Below are 20,822 nucleotides of genomic sequence, written 5' to 3'. Positions count from 1 at the left end.
TGCAATAGAGAATTAAATTTTATAAGCATTTTTAAATATGGGATGTGAATAGCATGGAACACTTATCCCAAATACCACCTGCACCACATGTTCAGAAAAGTGTTTGGACCATATCGCACTGAGCATGGGATAGATGAAAGATGCACTATACAAAAGCAATTAATAAAAAAAAACTTGAGGAGTGGTAAAACCCACTAGGCTACCTATAAAGGGGGCATGAGTTTGAATCCTGAACTCTAGCTGAGAATCTAAAGGGAGCACACAGACACTCTCCCATATACCTCCTTTCCCCCATATGTCTACAGAAGTAGTTGATCCATAGTACAGAAGTAGTTGATCCATAGTACACTGAGCACTATAGCATTAAAGATGCACATTACAAAAGCAATTTAAAAAAAAATGGAATCCACAAACTTTTATAATCTGATACTGACAGAAACCATATTTTTTGTAAAGGTTATACACACCTGCCATAGGTGGACCAATGATACAGGCGATACCTCTAAAGAGAATGACAAAACCAAAGGCATTAGTCAGTTTGTTGACTCCCAGCAATTCACACAAAAGAATAGAGCACATTGAGATGTAGGCAGCTGTAGAAATAAAATAACAATATTTTCTGAGGATCTGATGTTTAAGCATTGTAATCAAACATTTTGACAGTAGCCTTTCATTTTATTTTACATTTGATTTAAGACATATTTAAATAAAGCTATATTGTCTAAATTCAGAAAAGATTTCTCACTCTGGCATATCAGTGCAATAAATGAAGTTAAATATTCAAATTTGGTTTTAATTTCATAGTTTTCCTGGTTTATTCAGACAGCTCTAATTTTTCAGAAATGTGACATCTGTAAAAAGATTTCTTTTACAATTTTTTTTGTAATAGCACATGATTGATTAATTACTAATTTTTACTAATTTTTTTTACACCATAATGGCTCAATAAAATAAATCATACTTGTATATAATTACATTATTTAGGTGTATTTTACTTTGTTACAAAAATGCTTTTAAAAAATCCTGACTAGTCTATTTGCAAAGCTACAACTTATAAGATCAACTGGTTCAGCCCTAACAAAAAGTACATTTTATATAATCAACTTTTACAAGGTGCCTTATTTAAATTAAACAAAAGTTTCAAACCCCCCAAAAAATGCCTCTAAATCACTTTTAAGGGGTTAAGAGATGTAAAGAAAAAACAAAACAACTAAGAACTCTCCATTATGAATTTCTTACCAACTCCAAGACCAAATATGGCAGAGACTGCAGCCAAAGCTCCAAAGCTGTAACAGAAAGGGCACACAATGGTCATAATACCACAGATTATTAAAGCCACAATGGTCACCAAGATGGGATCTATCCTTGAGAAGGTTATGACTATCCCAGTAAGTACTCGACCAACTAGATTGGTTATACCTGAAAATAAATAGAATGAAGGGCTCGTAAACATGAAACCATAATGAACACATGCCTTTATAAAAACAGCATATAATGTAATATTTAAATATTAACCTGTTCAATCCCATTGCGGCACTGGGTCATCATGTTTAGATGTAGCTAAAAATTATTCAAGGACTAGATTGAACCAAAGGAGATTTTTATCTAAAAATAATAGGTAATGTCACTGCAGAAAATAAAAGCAGTGATTTATATGAAATAGTAAATGTAGTCAGATTTATAAGAAATGCAAATGAAACTTCATATCATATTTTGCTTTACTTCAGTATCCATTAGTAAACTAACACAAATGTTTGACTTTGTAGTTCTCACTCAATGTGAAAAAAAAAAATTGTTTAATTGTAAAGTCACAATGTATTTTATTAACCAATGATGGATATCACAATGTATTTTTACTTACCAATGATTGATAAAAGAAATGCTGCCTGTTCCTTCTCAATCCCTAGTAAAGTAGCTCTCTCTGGGACATACACAAAAGGCACATAGAATCCAATCATACAACTAAAATTGCCAGCCAGTACAAACCAGTAGCGCTTGTCCTGTTAAGAGTTCTACTAAACAATGTAACTTACTGCATTGAAAATAAAATAACTTATTAATTGTAGTACAATTTACATAAGATAAAACTGCTAGTACATCTGCCTGACACAATGTATTGAGCTTCCAGTCCACCAACACAATGGAAAAGATTGCCTACTACATTATGAAACAGCTTTATTACTACTTGGAATATATTACATATATGAATAGAGCAGCGGTTCTCAACCTTTTAAGCTCGGCGACCCTTTTTACAATCCCCCCACTCTGCCGCGACCCCCCCCCCAAACACTCATACAGCAATAGAAGAGTAGACAATACCAATCCATATTTTCGATGGTCTTAGGTGACCCCTGGCAAATGGTCAATCGACCCCCAAGGAGATCACGACCCACAGGTTGAGAACCCCTGGAATAGAGGAACAGACTTAATGCTTAATTAATTTAGTACTAACAATGAAAACATGTTCAACTCTTTCTAAAGACAAACTGTCTTCCATTAAACTTGATTATTTATAAAGTAAAAGAGTAAAGTTTCCCTTTCAGACCATGCAGTCTATAGGGGAGATGATGTTAAGGCTATTTGTTTCTTTGGCCAACTGTTAACACGCAGGGTGTTGTGGCCAGCACAACTACCAATCGCCTTTACTTTCCCTAACTAAAGTCAGGTACTCATTAGAGTTGGATAGACTCAGTGGCTACCTAAAAATCCTGAAATTCAAAATCCCAGTCCTCACCGAGATTTGAACCAACCCAGGACCTCCAGCTTCAGAAGGCAAGCGCTTAACCATTCAGCCACTACGCCCCTGTATTATTTATACTGAACAGTTATTTACAAGATCTTCATATATAAAGAATTAGGACATTCATGCTACATTTTCAAATATACAGATCAAATATTTTGTTCAGGTTTTTTAATTATGGTTTGCCTAATCATAACAATTGTTGATGCTACTATATATGATTAGTAATAATTATGATACTACTGTATTATTCCTAAATTTAATCTCTATATGGTTCTTTAATAAATAAGAGAATAGAATGAACACTCAAGAGTACAAGCTAGAATAGGCTAAAAATAATTATATGATCTAAAAAGAAATTTCCTTTTTTTCTGCTAAAAGTAATGAAAACAAAATATACAGGTACTAAACAAATTATAACAAATCCAAACCTTTAGAATACTGAGACTAAGCATTTCTTCAATTGTCTCCCTTGCAGAGTCTGGCAAACAGGCCCATATACCTTTTCTGGAACCTACACTGGACAAAGACCTAAAGAAATAAAATCAGAACAGAATAGATATTACACATAATGTTAAAGAGCAGAACTATTACAAGTGGAAATGCTTTTTAAAAAATTCAAAAATAAAGTCTTAAATTTAAGTTTTAAGAAAAGTAAACGAGTGCTTGCAGATGACATACATGGTGAGGCAGGAACAGGAAGAACTGACTGACTAGGTGATGCACATAGGCAAGACTTTCGAAACTTTTGGAATGCAAATCAATGTAAAAAAACAAACATTATAACCAATATCAAACATGGATTTAAAATTTACAAATTGGGAGGCAAAAAAACTGGCAAGAGTAGGAAGTTTTAAATATCTCGAGACTATTGTTTCAGACCTAGGAATTAAACCTGAACTACTGGCTAGAACTGCACAGTCCACAGCAGCAAAGCTCAAGACAATCTGGAAAGTCTGACTGATGTACTTCTTAGTCATGGCAACATTATTTGCATGCTTCTGAATCTTGGATGCTAACTGCAGAATCAGAGAAGAGGATCCTAGCCATAGAATCAAGATGCTCCAGAAAGATCCTACATATCATCTACAAAGACCACATAACAAATGAGAAAATTTGAAACAGGACCACTGTAAAAAAGTGCAAACATAAACTGCATGGCCATATCATGATGTTCAAAGGGCTCGCAAAGACCTTCCTGCAGAGAACAATTCCAGGAAAAAGATGAGGCAGACAGAAAAAGCAATGGGAAGACAACATCAAAGAATGGATGGGCCAGCACCAGAAAAAGAATCTAGTCAAAGCAAAGAAAAGTAAAGATGGTCAACTTATCATGTGTGGTGCCCCAAAGGTTCAGCAGAATAAGGATGAAGATGACATGAAGTGAAAGGGAGAACTTAAAAATTTGCCATTATATTCAATTCATATGAATTTTAGAAAAAACAAAACTTTTTTTCATAAGGAATCTTGTTATAAAACTGTATTTCAGATCTCTGACCTATTAACTTCAAACAAAAGTAAAAGTAACTTTGCCTTTGCTAAAACTTTTCTGTCCAATAATAGGCTTGGAAGAGAAATTTTCCATTTCAATTTAGTTTATGTCTGCAATGTGTTTTCAAATGAAGTAACTCATTTAATGATGGCTTAGCTTACTGATGAGGTCAATCATCCAGCAATGCCTAAACTTACTAATGATGTGACTTATCTATTGATGTCTAAACTTACTAATGATGTGACTTATCTATTGATGTCTAAGCTTACTAATGATGTGACATCTATTGATGTCTAAGCTTACTAATGATGTGACTTATCTGTTGATGTCTAAGTTTACTAATGATGTGACTTATCTACTGATGTCTAAGCTTACAAATGATGAGACTTATCTACTGATGACTTAAGTTACTAATGATGTGACTCATCTATTGATGTCTAAACTTACTAATAGTGTGGCTCATCTATTGATGACTTAAGTTACTAATGATGTGACTTATCTATTGATGGCTAAACTTACTAATAGTGTGGCTCATCTATTGATGACTTAAGTTACTAATGATGTGACTTATCTATTGATGGCTAAACTTACTAATGGTGTGACCCCTCTACTTATGTCTACACTTACTCAATACTCTGTACAACAAGGTCCAGTGGCTGTTGTCCTTCTGGTGATTTGGAGTAATCCCATTCAGGTTCTGCTAGTGAACCAGCCAGGTGAATGTCCTTTCTAGCTATTGGTAAATGAACTTCATCACGGATTTTGTTTAACTGAACATCAGACATACTGACAAAAGCCAAACCTATGGAACAGTGATCATATGAAATCAATACATATGTGACAAAACTCTACAACATTGGTAGTAAAGTAAAGTACCATTTTCAAACCTTGCAATCTATAGGGCAGATGATGTAAAATTCATCTGTTTCTATGTTCAATGATAAATGAAGGTTGTCAATGACCCACAGCCTTTTCTTTTCCCAACTAGTGTAAGGTACCCATTAAAGTTGGGTAGCTCCGGATCTCCCTGAAAATCTAATTAAAAAACCAAGTCTTCACCTGAATTCAAACCCAGGTGCCCTTGATTGGAAGCCAAGCACTTTATCAAAGTCAACATGCCCTCAATATTGGTAGAATATGAATAGAATATGAAAATAAGTGTTTTCTGACAAAAACTGTCATTGTTTTATCAAAGACTGAGTCACTTTTGTTTTATATCATAAATCCTTACAAGTGTTTTCAGACAAAATTTGTCATTGTGTCATCCAAGACATCTGTGACACAGTTTAAATGCTTCTATTTTATAATTTCATAGGTCACTACAAATAAAGACACTGATTCAAATAAAGTTTGAGAACCACTGAGATAATTAAAAAAGTACAAAACAACTGCCATGCATACCTAAGGGAGCATGAGACTGGCTCTTGTTGGAATGAATGCTCATGTGAGATTTGTTGATGCCAGAGTTGTGCGACTTGTTCAGCCCAGATGTGAGAGATTTGTTCAGGCCAGTTTGAGACTTGCTAATTGGCTCAGCAGAATCCGATGACTGCTGTGGCTGGGAGACGTCAAATGTATTGGATCTCATTCTGGGCATGATTTCATCCATCTCTATAGTAACACTAGGTGCTGAGTTTTTTCGATTGTTTTTGCCATCATCATTCTAGAATAAAAAGTAACAGTTAATTGAATCAAACAACTCAATTTGTTTATTTCTTAAGTTTAGTAAAACTAAAAAATAAATTGATTTAATGTATAAACATTGTCTAGACATACCAGCAACTAGATTAAATTTTACCTCCATAATTATAAGTGATGCACTAAATATTGTAGACATATCTTATATGTAATTTAAATATGTCTTGCAAAGTTTTTACCCTAAATATTGTAGACATATCTTATAATTCATTTAAATATGTCTTGCAAAAGATTAATATATGTTTCTGTTTTGTAAGTATGTTTCTGTTCAAATTATGTATATTTTTGTGTAAACATTTTTCCATCAGATTTAGAATTATAGTTTGTTGTAACATTATATCATTACTTCATGTCAATTGTTTACATACATTGTCCATTCAATATATTCTTGGGTATGAAGCTAACATGGCTCTATTTATTTGATAAACATTTAAACTTTGTCTTATGTTTTTAAAAAAGGAATTTGTTTTCCTCTTTCTTTTAAATGTTCAGGTAGTTTTCTATGATATAAAAAAAAAGATGTTAATTAGAAAAAGTTTTGTGTTTTCTAAAAGTTAAAACACTGGCAAAATTCCTAGCATCAAAATGACCATTGCCAAACTGGCAGTAACCATAACACCATGTACTGAATTAATAGTTAGCAGATAATTTTAAACCAATGCCCCTTAATCACTACTAGATATTAAACAAATGGTGTCTACATACATATCACATATCGTTCATTGTTTCAGCACTAGGCTTTACATTTATTAATTATTGTTGTTTTGTATGTCAGACACCAAGTGTGAACATTTCAAAGCTCTAATGTTAATATTTGCTTTGGTATGAATATGTAAAAATACATTTTTAAAACATAAATATTATTTTGTTTACATACATAAATTAACTTACAACAAAATTAAGTTTTTGTGTAATGTAAATTCTGCCTCCTAAGAAAGTAAGGGTGAAACATAATTCTTATATTTTATAAGTGTCCTTTCCAGCATATAACAAACAGAATATTTCTTGTTACACATTTCATAGTAATATATATAAATAAAATATATAAGCTTTTATAAAAGTAATAGGAGAAAATAATTTTTCAACAATTCTGGAGTTAAAAACAACAACTCAAAGAGTGTATCAAGAGGTGAGCAGCAGAAAAACATTGCCAAAAACAGGTTCTAGACTGGAACCAACAGGGGAGGAGAAAGGCAGGTAGACCAGAGCAAACATGGAGGAGATCAGTATCCAAAAATGAAAGGTAACAGGTAAAATAAAAAATTATTACCTTTACATTCAGTGGGGTATCAGTATCCACAGGTTCTGCTGGATTGATTTTAGAAGTGTCCTTTGCAGCATTTTTGAACATGACAGTGGTCTCCTCTTTGTCATCTGTCACAGTGATCAAGGGCACAAGTTCTTTAGAGTCCTCCACAGATTTCTTCTTTTTTCCTTTAGAGGCATCTCCATTCTCTTGAGTTATTATCTTAGTGCTGGGAATAAGTTCCAGGGGGCGCACTAACCCTCCAAACACAACACCATTTAGGATGATGGCTCCGAGAATGAGCAGCGCCCAGCTCCAGTTGTATTCATTCAAGAGAAGCTCAGAGACAGGGGCCAAGACAAATGTGCCTATTCCAGAGCCACACACACAGATTCCAGTAGCCAAAGCTCTTTTACTTTCAAAATAAATACTGACTGCCACAACAGATGGAAGGTACATCATACCAAAACCAAAACCTGAAATATGAGAATATCATTTTATTAACAATAGAAATAATCATGATTCTATACAGAGAAATAATAGCTAATAAAGTAAAATAATCTTATTATTGGAGAATAATAATTAAATAAAACTACATTTTTCAACCAATGACATGATCAGTGCACTCTGGTCCAACCTCTAGACAATGAGCCTTCACAACCATCAAAGGCAACACATATATAGAGGTGGTTTGTGGCAATAATAATCTAAAAGCTGTTTGCTAAACTATGTATAATGCCAATAAACTCATATTTTTTTCAGTGACATAACTACAAAGTTCTTAACTGAGTCTCAGACTTTGATAGCTTGCTGATTAAAATATATTTATTGTTAAATATCAATGTTACATTTTTTAAATAATTCGAAGCATGTTATAAAGAACTTAACTGAGTAATTCAGGCTAGTCTGTGCAAAAAATATATATAATGATAAATGTACTGATAAAAATGAATAGCTTGAAATTCAATGTAACATTTACATTCCTTCAAAGCTGATATATAGTGAGGTATACAAGTAAAAACATGCATAAAGTTGAACTTACCTCCAATAAAACCATATACAACTATAAGTGTGGTGACATTGTTACTGAAGGCACTACCAATGAATGCAGCGCTAGCTATCAGTGACCCGACAATGATGACTGGACGACAGCCAAACCTATTTGTTAGCACACTCACTATAGGACCTGTCAATGTATTAATCAGAAATATTGTTCCACATTATTTAACACACACATCTGTTATATAAGGTTCTTATGATTTTTGTCCTATGTAAAAGTTTTTTTTTGACAGTCTAAACATCAATTGGGGGCATGGTGGCCAAGTAAGGTACTTGGCTTCTTGACTAAGGCATTACAAGTTTGAATCCCATTAAATATTTTCAATGTCCCTGAATTCATGCAATTCTAATTATATGGGAAAAATAAAGGTAGTTAGTAAATATGTTGCCATCATGACAGCCTTTGTTAAATTTCAGATTAACTTTACAATATAAGACCAGAGAGTGTAAGGTCTCTAAGGGGACATATCATTTGGTCTATGAAAACAATAGATCTTGCTACAAAAAAAAACAAATGGACCTTATACTCTGACTGCCCAGTTGGTGAAACATGTAGGAAAGCAAAAATATGTAGATTAATGAAATAACTGCTTCATTAAAAGTCTGAGAAGAACTTTAAGTCTTATTGACTCTAACATGCATGATCTATAGCCAATGGCCAAAAAAAAAAAAGACAAAATGACAATTAATGATAAACTGGAGGGTGTGACAAGTCAAAAACTCGCTGTCAGAGTCACTCTAAATTATCACAGCATTAATTATTATTTTTCCTTATTTATTTATTTTATTTCAATTATTTCCCCGTCCTAACCCCAATTTCTTCACCCGCGCCACCTTTTCCGCTCCAGGCTAGACTTAGTTGACCACCTTGGAGATAGCCAAGGCGCGTCCTTTCATTTATCTGCCCTTGATCGGGGAAAGGTAAACACCCAATCTCTTTTGTCTTGCCCGCCGGATGTCTGAAGGACGGTCGCGGTTGACACCGCCTTGGTTTGAATGCAAACTAATCCTTCTCCCCCCCCCCTTTCTCTCACGTCTCTCTTTGATCTAAGAGATTACACGGGTCAACATACCGCGTGATACACCAAGGTGCGTCGCTTGTCGGACTTCACCCACGTGTAAGCTAATTCTTAGCCTAGGACGTTTCCTGTGTCCGCCCACATTTCCCAGGCATATATAAAGTAAATTAAATCGGGCCAGACCCTTTTTCATTCTCATACGAGCTGAGCTATCGAGTCTGGACTATATCACTTATTCTCTCTCCTAGAGGAATACCTGGTGGTAAGCCGAACTTAATCACAAGTCCATCTTAATTACTCTGTGTATATTTCCATTGGATTTTATCATGTGTATTTTGCTTAGTTCATTTATATTTAATTAGTGCATTGTGTATTTCTCACTGGCGTAAGTAGAAAACATAAACTTGTGCTATGTATTTATTTATGTATTGCATTAATCTATTAAGGCTACGTTGCTCAATTGATCGTTGATGCAACCATGTATATATTTGTACATCTTATTTTATTTCTTTTATCTCGGTTGACAGCCTTGATAATCTTACTAGCGCACTGATACTGCGTCTAGAAAAGAGATATGAATTATCTTCCCTGTAATGGATTATCTCCCCTTTACTCATTTTACTCTTATGAGAGTTGCGCCGCTTGAACGGACACACCATTCAAGCGCACCCCATTGTTCTCGACCCACGGTCATATGCAAACAAAGCGTCTCGGTCACTGACCACCGCCCAACTCACCCCCCCCCCCCCTTTTCTTTCTCTATCCACCTGTGGTGTTTATTTGAGATTATTATTTCCCCTGCTATGTACATTTTTATATTATTACTTTCCCTTTTATGTACATTTTTATATTGCTACTATCAGCCATCTATTATTCCAAACCCCATTTGTCATCTTCTCCCAATTATGCTCTAAAGCAATTTTACCAATCTGACGAATGCACCTCAGTCGAGGGCATCGATAAGATGCATGAGAGACATGTCCTAACTTGTCTTTATTTATCCGCAGCCTCCCTCAGGTGTCTGCCTATTTATCGGATCACTTACCTGCCTATTTGCCTACTGGCCTATCTATGTGCTTAGTGCTAATCAGCGCTGCACTTGCCTAGTTGCTATCAAGAATCACCTATTGCCTAGTTACTGGATCAACGATCCATTTACCTGCAGTTGTGCTTAGTGCTATTCAGCGCTGCATTTGCCTACTGAGATCTACCCAACTCTACTACTTGGCGCTATCGGCATTGCCCGCCTATTCGACAGCCCACCTGTCAAGCTATTAGGCGCGACGTCCCTATAGAGTCAGATCTGTGCGAGACGTCATAGCTACGCCAACCCTCTGCAACTCACTGGACATATCCTGTTACTCACACTGCCCACGGCAGATCAGCTCTGCCCGCAGTAACCTTGTGCCCACGGTATCCGGCCACCCGCCATACTGTGCCCACTACAGATACTAGAACTTGGGACTGAGACTCCACAAGAGCTATATCGCCGGCGTCCCTCTATCCGCTAGAGCGCCACCTCCAGCTGCAGAACCTCAAGCCAGGACCCAGCCAGCTACGACATCAACAGGACAACCAGCTAAGTCAGAGGACAAAGTGACATACTCTCTTATTATGTGCAAGAGTGATGATTAAACATAGAATATACCAGAGATAGATGCAAACCCTCCCCCTTTTTATTATTATATGTATATTTATGTAAATAGATATCCTTTATTTTAACTTTTGTATCTATCTTTCATTGCTTTGTCTCGTTGCGTGTCTGCTCCCGATTCATATGCTGATAAGTGGGGGGTGTGATAGCTTTAAAAATAATCATCCCCTAGACATAAAACGTGCCAAACACACGTCACATTTCCCCACCTGTCACATTTTGGCGAGCCCGTCCGTGGATTTAACCCATTAGTACAGCAGGCACGAACAGGCAGCAATAACTAAATTTCATATCAATATTGTTTCTAAAAATTATTTACAAGTATCATCACTTCGCATTATCAAGAGTGTCACTTCTGTCATATTTTATTTACTTATTATTATTGCATTTCATGTGTAATATTTTCTTGCAGGAATTTTGTGATTAACGTAGGCAGACACCACATTCCTTTTACACTCTTTCCTATATCCAGCGACTCACTCTCACTAACCCACTTTTTTTAATTCTAGCTCAATCCTATTATCCATTCTATCTGCCCTTCCACCATCCTAGTACCTCTCATTACCCACCCCTCATCATTATGGCCAGCGGCACACGCTCGAAAGCGGACTCTGACCTGAAGCAGAAAATAGCTGAATTGAAGGATTTCGCAGCCACCTTATTTGACGATGAGGCAGAACGGAAAGAATACGTGAGAGCACAATTTGAGGCACATAAAAGAGAAGAAGAAAAAAGAAAGGAAGACGAAAAGGAAGAAAAAAGAAAGGAAGACGAAAAGGAAGAAAAAAGAAAGGAAGACGAAAAGGAAGAACGAAGATTAGCAAGGGAGCATGAGCTAGCAATGAAGGAAAAGGATAATGAAATAGCTATAGCTAAAGAAAGAGAAAGAAAGGAAGCGGAAATAGCTATAGCTAAAGAAAGAGAAGTCACAGAGCGAGAAAGAGAGCAACAAATAACGGCGAGAGAAAAGATAGCCGCGGACAAAGAGAACGAGGCCGCCCGCCAGGCTTCTTCCGAGTCTCGCCCGGCTAGCCCAGCATCCTTTCAAAGTTCCTTGAACGGTCTACCCCACATGCCCATGGAGCACTTCGACGACAAGACAGAGAACATCGAAGTTTATCTTGTCCGCTTTGAGGAAGTAGCACGCTTCTACGGTCTGCCAGAGGAGAAATGGTGCTTCCGGCTATCCCAATGCCTCCGAGGCAAAGCCTACGAGGTTTACTCCAACCTTCCCTCCGGCCGGCGAGAGGACTACCCAGCCCTCAAGCAGGCGCTACTCGTCCAGTTCGAGTTGACCGCCGAGGCCTACCACAAAAAGTTCAGAAGTTCCCGCCTCGAACGCAGAGAGACCTACGGCAACCTCTGCGAAAGGCTGGACAAGTACCTTATCAGGTGGCACGCTCTCAGCCAATTGCCAGAGACTTTTGATGGCCTAGCATGCCTCGTACTCTCTGAGCAGCTGTTAGAATGCATGTCCCCAGAGGTCAGAGTTTATGTCAAGGAGCAACAAGCAACTGCACCCGCTGACATAGCTTCCGCCGCTGACCGGTACTTGAACGCCCGAAAGGACTTAAAAGGTAAAGCAACCGCGACAGACCAGCAAACAGACCAACCAACTTCTCCTGCTCGATCCAACCTTGCTCCTAAAACCCCCCAGCACAACCAGGCACCAGGCCGGCAATCAGCCCCTAATAACCACAGTAACCGCCCCAACCACCTGTCTCGCTATAACCAGGCTAACTACTCTCAGCGTGACTCACGTCATGGCGCGCGTGACAGTAGACCCACTCCACAACGGCAGCAGCAGGCCCCACGGACCCTATCTACGGTGACGCCAGTCTCTCAACCCTCCGCGATCGATCCTTCTGACCAACCGGAGGAGGACACATACTTCGTCTCCACGATGGCCGTGGCTCCTCAACCTACTGCCTTTGATCTCGGCCAACCGGAACTCCCACCAGTTCTACCTCACCCCATCTCCTCTCCTCCGGGAGTAGAGAACATTATGGCCAACGGTGTTGAAGTCTTGGGCCTATACGACTCAGGTTGTTCGTTTGGCGCGGTAATCAATAGGGCGCTGATTGACCCATCGGATCTCACTGGTGGAACAGTGACAATCCAGTCTATAGACCGTGGCACTCCTCCGCAGGTTCTACCTGTCGCGAGGGTGCACGTGGAGTGCAGATACGTACATGGCACCATCGACGCCGCCGTCATGGACACGCCAGTATATGACTTCATTCTAGGCTCCAAATATGTCCCTCTTGGAGAAGTCAACAAGCCATACTTTTCTCTGCCCGTCGGTAGATCGACGAAGCAGAAACGTGGCAGCAACCAGCCGGTTGGAAGCCCTGGTCGCCACACTAATACGCCTAGTCCCGACTCATCAGCCAAGCTCAAACCACTTTGCCCTGGCATTGACACTGCTAGGAAGTCACGAGTTAAAGTGTGCCCGCGCACTCATAAGGGTCTACTTGACCCAGGCTACTCAGCCAAAATTAAGCAACATTCCTCTGACATTGACTGTGTCAGAATGTCCCGAGGTAAGATTAACCCTTGCTCTCGTGGACTCACTCCTCTCCATGGCTCCTCAGCCACCATTCCAAGTCAACCTCCCTATGGCATTGATAGTGTCAGGAAGTCACGAGATAAGCCGAACCCTCGCGCCCGTGAAAACACTTCTCACCATGGCACCTCAGCCACCGTTCAATATCGACCTTCCCCTGGCATTGACCATGTCAGGAAGCCACGATGTAAGCCAGATTATCGCACTCGTGGGGACGTTCTCCGGCAGAACTCCACATTCTTTATCAGGCCACTCTTCCCTGACATTGATCGTGTCAGACGATACCGAGGTAAGCTGACTACTTACTCTCGTGAAGAAGCGCCTCACAACGGCTTCGGAAGTAAGCCCCAACGAGCACACGTGCCTTGGGCACCCCGCCTAAGCCCCAATCACCCTCCCCAATCCGCCCCAGGAAGGAAATATAACCCATCCAATCGCCCAATCTACTCTCCCCCGCAGCCCCACATGTTTCACCCAGGTGACTACATAATCAGGGACGGAAAGTAGACCACGGACAGACTTGGACAGACTCTCCTCCTGGCATGGCTACCCCTTTATTTTTCCAGATTTTTTTTCTAATGCTGTGATAACAACTGATCTTAAAGTTAGAGTGACATCAGTCTGCTCGCACTTTATGGATCTTTCTGCGATAGATCCATCTTGGCGGCGGCGTATGTGACAAGTCAAAAACTCGCTGTCAGAGTCACTCTAAATTATCACAGCATTAATTATTATTTTTCCTTATTTATTTATTTTATTTCAATTATTTCCCCGTCCTAACCCCAATTTCTTCACCCGCGCCACCTTTTCCGCTCCAGGCTAGACTTAGTTGACCACCTTGGAGATAGCCAAGGCGCGTCCTTTCATTTATCTGCCCTTGATCGGGGAAAGGTAAACACCCAATCTCTTTTGTCTTGCCCGCCGGATGTCTGAAGGACGGTCGCGGTTGACACCGCCTTGGTTTGAATGCAAACTAATCCTTCTCCCCCCCCCCCTTTCTCTCACGTCTCTCTTTGATCTAAGAGATTACACGGGTCAACATACCGCGTGATACACCAAGGTGCGTCGCTTGTCGGACTTCACCCACGTGTAAGCTAATTCTTAGCCTAGGACGTTTCCTGTGTCCGCCCACATTTCCCAGGCATATATAAAGTAAATTAAATCGGGCCAGACCCTTTTTCATTCTCATACGAGCTGAGCTATCGAGTCTGGACTATATCACTTATTCTCTCTCCTAGAGGAATACCTGGTGGTAAGCCGAACTTAATCACAAGTCCATCTTAATTACTCTGTGTATATTTCCATTGGATTTTATCATGTGTATTTTGCTTAGTTCATTTATATTTAATTAGTGCATTGTGTATTTCTCACTGGCGTAAGTAGAAAACATAAACTTGTGCTATGTATTTATTTATGTATTGCATTAATCTATTAAGGCTACGTTGCTCAATTGATCGTTGATGCAACCATGTATATATTTGTACATCTTATTTTATTTCTTTTATCTCGGTTGACAGCCTTGATAATCTTACTAGCGCACTGATACTGCGTCTAGAAAAGAGATATGAATTATCTTCCCTGTAATGGATTATCTCCCCTTTACTCATTTTACTCTTATGAGAGTTGCGCCGCTTGAACGGACACACCATTCAAGCGCACCCCATTGTTCTCGACCCACGGTCATATGCAAACAAAGCGTCTCGGTCACTGACCACCGCCCAACTCACCCCCCCCCCTTTTCTTTCTCTATCCACCTGTGGTGTTTATTTGAGATTATTATTTCCCCTGCTATGTACATTTTTATATTATTACTTTCCCTTTTATGTACATTTTTATATTGCTACTATCAGCCATCTATTATTCCAAACCCCATTTGTCATCTTCTCCCAATTATGCTCTAAAGCAATTTTACCAATCTGACGAATGCACCTCAGTCGAGGGCATCGATAAGATGCATGAGAGACATGTCCTAACTTGTCTTTATTTATCCGCAGCCTCCCTCAGGTGTCTGCCTATTTATCGGATCACTTACCTGCCTATTTGCCTACTGGCCTATCTATGTGCTTAGTGCTAATCAGCGCTGCACTTGCCTAGTTGCTATCAAGAATCACCTATTGCCTAGTTACTGGATCAACGATCCATTTACCTGCAGTTGTGCTTAGTGCTATTCAGCGCTGCATTTGCCTACTGAGATCTACCCAACTCTACTACTTGGCGCTATCGGCATTGCCCGCCTATTCGACAGCCCACCTGTCAAGCTATTAGGCGCGACGTCCCTATAGAGTCAGATCTGTGCGAGACGTCATAGCTACGCCAACCCTCTGCAACTCACTGGACATATCCTGTTACTCACACTGCCCACGGCAGATCAGCTCTGCCCGCAGTAACCTTGTGCCCACGGTATCCGGCCACCCGCCATACTGTGCCCACTACAGATACTAGAACTTGGGACTGAGACTCCACAAGAGCTATATCGCCGGCGTCCCTCTATCCGCTAGAGCGCCACCTCCAGCTGCAGAACCTCAAGCCAGGACCCAGCCAGCTACGACATCAACAGGACAACCAGCTAAGTCAGAGGACAAAGTGACATACTCTCTTATTATGTGCAAGAGTGATGATTAAACATAGAATATACCAGAGATAGATGCAAACCCTCCCCCTTTTTATTATTATATGTATATTTATGTAAATAAATATCCTTTATTTTAACTTTTGTATCTATCTTTCATTGCTTTGTCTCGTTGCGTGTCTGCTCCCGATTCATATGCTGATAAGTGGGGGGTGTGATAGCTTTAAAAATAATCATCCCCTAGACATAAAACGTGCCAAACACACGTCACATTTCCCCACCTGTCACAGAGGGCCATGAAGAAAAAAAAAATGTTAACACTTGGTGTTAACTGGCAAGATAGCAGGATGCCCAAATTAACAAAATCCATGAAACTAACTAAATATTATAGAAAATAAGTATTCAAAAATTGTGTGATTAAAATGATAAATGTAAAAAAAAACAAAAAAAAACTGATCTATATCTGGCCTGTTCATATCACAATTCTTTAAAATAAAACTTCAAAATTTACAAATTCATGACATAAAGCTAGCTTCACATACAATTGCAAACAATTATTTGTAAAAGGTAGTTTATTTTCTTTGTTTCAAAAGCATTAACTCCAACACTCATAGCCCAATTCCAAAATTAGTACTCTTTATAGTCTTTCTCACTAAAAATTGTTGATTCAAATTTCTATATTATAATGCTGGGACAAAAAAAAGTTGTTTTCTAATGCTACTCTTGTGGATCCATGGTTATTACTTGATATCCATGTTAATCCCTATATTTGACTTCACTTGCATTATAAAAGATACTCTACTTTACCCTACATATGAAAGTTAAGATTTGTTAACATTTACATCTTAAATCATAACTTACCAACCATAAGATATACTCCAACTTGTAATGAGCTTGCTAATGCTATCACACTTTTAGGCTGCTGAAAGGCCTCCTCAAACTTGCCCAGAAAGACACCAAATGTATAAGTGACTCCATCAACAATAAAACTTATGATAAGTCCACTCAGTACTATCACCCAACCATAACTGAAACATGAGAATGTCAAGGTCAGTTTTCATATGTAAATAATCATATTATTCAGTAATATTCTCATTAAAAGTTAAAAGCAAAACTCTTTCCCTTTTTCTATAATCCAATTTGTTTCCCTTACAAACAAAGTTCCTTTCAAACTGAAAGTTAAAAATTAATGCTGATATTAAGTAGAAAAAAAAACTGTATTTATTTAGACTATAAAAAATGATCTGATTTATGTACATCTAGATCTATCTGTAGACACTGTAGCTAAAATAATAATAATAAGGCTATTCTTCGGGTCGGAAAATTAATAAGGAATGCAGTATTTCACGATGCTATGCTACTATGCAGCCCCAGCTGTGACCTACATATTTTGCCACATCTAGCGCAGGCATAACCAAAGTCCACCGGTGGTTGTTTTAGATTTTTTTCCGCCATCTACGTCTGCCCTTAGCAGCAGATTTTCTTTTGGTCTCAAGTGAGTATCTACTATCTACTCTATAATATAGAATCTAATAATATAAATAAAAAGGCAATGAATATAAATATTGGTAAATATTGGTTCCGCACTAAAATTCAATAGTTCAAGTTTAAGTGCATTGATGATCGATCTAGACCTATGTAAAGTATGTATGTATATAGATCTACGTCTACACTGCACTGCTTTTTTTTTTTTTTTAAAAGTAGTTTAAGCCTAGATTCTATAGGCCTATAAGATCTACTTACCCGCCATCTGGAACATGAAATGTCTGTGATATGGTTTTCTTTATTTGAGACTGTAAAATAGACTCTTCATCGTCGCTCCTATCAATAGCATTCGCATTTTTGTCATTATTTTTCAAATCATTTTTCGAATCCGGTTTTCGAAATTTGACTTTATCAGCTGCTTTTTCTTTCTTTTTGGCCATTTTCAAATATTTTTTTTGTAATTAAAAATAGTCTCCAAATGACTTCTGTGTCGACAATAAGATCTAGACTTTAATACATTTTATTTATTTTACATTGCTCAAAATGTTGGTTATCATGCCAAGAGTAATATCTGGAGAAAAAATTAAGCATTGTTTTATCAAACAAACAAACAAATAGAACAATTTTCTAATTAAAAACTAGTTCTAGAATCTATAAAGACTACCAAAACTGTGCAAATTATTATATGGTATTCACATGAGTCTCTAATAGATCTAAATATAATCTTATAAGCACACTCTATCATTAGTTGTAGCATTTTGACCTATCTGTTAGATATGTCCTATTCATACGATGATACGATACATAGGCCTATAACCAAAATTTCTGGCCGTCGCATTAAAAAATTAGGCTTCTTTAAAAGCTCTACTCTCTGACTAGTTACGATTAGATAATTAAGCTATGAAACTACACAATTTATCATACTGATGTCATTATCTCGCTAGTTTGCCACATTAACTAGACTTCTGTAGGCCTATATTGTTACATTCATGTAGGCCTATATTTTTTCCTACACACTTGACAAACGAGGTGTAATTACGCGAGTCAAGCTTCAAGGGATTAAAATTAACTTAATTTAACTTTGTGCTTATCGGTTCAATTGATATCGACCTGCAAAATAAATGCCCACTGTTCAAGCAGTTGAGACGGTGGATATGCCAAAGGGGTGAAACCATGAGCTAACTCTCCACAGGGTGACACCGTGACTGCATAGCAGGTAACGCCTCTGAAAAGGGACGTTATTTAAAAGTCGAAAAAACACTAAATCAGCTGAGATGACTAATCATTCGTATGAAGGAGCCTCACAGAAGATTAGAGTTAAACTTTGCTGAACAATTATTATCGTTGTGCCATAGACAAACTAGGCGGCCGCCTAGGACCTCAGATTGGTGGGATCTCGCACAAGACTGAAAACAATGGGCCTATTTTAGAGAAGAAATAGACAAACTTGTCCTCAATATTATTGTTAAAGTAGGCTACACTAGTACACTGTGTTTTTAATAAAATACGTAATTTTGGTGTGTTTTTTTCACTGTTTACTTGTATTTTCTACTTCATTTGGGGCCTCCAATTATTTAGGGATGGCTCTATTTATATTCCTACTTCAGTACTTTGGGGGAAAAAACTATTGTCTTTGTGTTCCATATTTGGATGCTAGATTTAGTGAAGTAGTAATTGCATATAAAATTGCTGAACTTGCCTGCGGTTATTCCCAGTTTTTTTTTATTATATAGGCTTACCCAAACTCTACTAATACATAGATGGGCACTAAATATAATAAATAAAGGTGTCTCCGTGACATATAAACTAGGGATGAGAGGTTAATTTTCACCAAGGCCCTTGTCTGAAATGCAAAACCTTGCCCTAATGAGAAACGGCATGGTTGATCTTCACAACAAGGTACAGTGTACCCAGTACTGAAGAAGTCGACAGATAGTTTTGTTCCGCCTAAACGTGTCCTCTTTATGGATTTAACAACGGCGAGGCGGGAAACAACGTCACATACCCTAAAATTGTCCACCACACCAGTTAGCTCCACACACAGAAAAAAAAAATGCAAAGGGATTTTTAGAAAATTGGAGCTAGTTTGACCATTCTAATCATTTCTGTCAGGTGGGTTTAGTCGCTTAAGTAGGGTATGATATGATGGTCCCGTATCCCCAGCCTGAACAGAGTAACACAAGAACATAAAGGTAATGGCACCTGTGAAGACAATGCTTAGAAGGTGTACCATTGACATATTTAGTAGACTAGGCCAAAACACTTCAATAACACAAGTTTTGAGTTTTAATGGAAAGAACTAATGTTCTAACATAGTCTGCGTCACATTTGACAAATACTGAAGGTATTGGAGTTGGAACTGCGTAGATATGTAAAATAGTGCACTCTACCGTAATTTTCTACTCGGAGACAATGCATTAGTCATGTATCTAATTCTAATGAATCTAATACAAGGCCGGATTTACGACTGCGCAAGGCTGTGCGGCTGCCAAGCGCTTCACCCTTAAATGAGGCATCTACATTTCAAAATACAGTATAATATTTGAACAAAATATGCATATTGGGCCTAAGTACAAAAAAATAAGGTACATGAGATTATTATTACAAATATTATAATTTTTTTTTAACCAATATGACATGCTTTTATCTTTTATTAATTATTTCTATTAAAGCTTGATGAGGGTTGGGGTTTGCACAAAAATACCTTACTAGAGTACGGCACTGATCTAATATAAGATGCGTCATTTTTACCCGGAGACGCGGTGGCTGAGTAGTTAAGTGCTTCGCCAATGGTCCCGGGTTCGAATCCTGGAAAAGACAGGGATTTTTAATTTCGGGATCTTGAGCGCCTCCGAGTCTAATGGGTACCTGTCATTAATTGGGGAAAAGTAAAGGCGGTTGGTCGTTTTACTGATCAAATGACATCCTCGTTTATCGCGGGCCACAGAAACAGATGACCTTTACATCATTTAATTGCCCTATAGATCGCAAGGTCTGAAAGGGAAGCTTGTACTTTTTACTATTTTTATCCACCTTGGTTCCTTTTTGACTGCTTACAATTTAAATAAGACATTTGAATTACCCTAGAACCCTGATTATAAACATGCCTCGTTTGCATCAATAAAGACGTCAACTACTTTTGAACAGTAACGCCCCAAGTGTGGGGGTAAAATGTCCCTAAAAAATTTTTTTTAATTTCATGCAATAATTTTTAGATACATTGAAATAAAATTATTTTAAAAACTAATTTGTAAATTAGACATATAACACTAATTGAAAACCAAATTTAAGATA

General features: G+C 38.1%; 1 protein-coding gene across 2 annotated transcripts in view; it reads right to left on the bottom strand.

Moving 5' to 3' along the window:
• The window catches only part of LOC106055274 (monocarboxylate transporter 2-like), a 33,733-nt gene that overhangs the window by 3,022 nt on the left and 9,889 nt on the right, over positions 1-20,822 (bottom strand). For both annotated transcript variants that reach the window (XM_056009483.1, XM_056009482.1), the window contains exons 2-11: positions 17,787-18,099; positions 16,905-17,071; positions 8,219-8,362; positions 7,201-7,652; positions 5,634-5,895; positions 4,860-5,034; positions 3,172-3,271; positions 1,862-2,000; positions 1,240-1,419; positions 468-593 (exon numbers count right to left, since the gene is read on the bottom strand). In XM_056009483.1, the coding sequence (XP_055865458.1) occupies positions 468-593; positions 1,240-1,419; positions 1,862-2,000; positions 3,172-3,271; positions 4,860-5,034; positions 5,634-5,895; positions 7,201-7,652; positions 8,219-8,362; positions 16,905-17,071; positions 17,787-17,968 (1,927 nt within the window). In that variant the 5' untranslated portion in view covers positions 17,969-18,099. The remainder of the gene's footprint in view (positions 1-467; positions 594-1,239; positions 1,420-1,861; positions 2,001-3,171; positions 3,272-4,859; positions 5,035-5,633; positions 5,896-7,200; positions 7,653-8,218; positions 8,363-16,904; positions 17,072-17,786; positions 18,100-20,822) is intronic.

Source organism: Biomphalaria glabrata, chromosome 14 (assembly GCF_947242115.1).
Source record: "Biomphalaria glabrata chromosome 14, xgBioGlab47.1, whole genome shotgun sequence".
Lineage (NCBI taxonomy): Eukaryota > Metazoa > Mollusca > Gastropoda > Planorbidae > Biomphalaria > Biomphalaria glabrata.
Note: the sequence above shows the minus strand (reverse complement) of the source record. Positions and strands in the feature narration are given on the sequence as shown.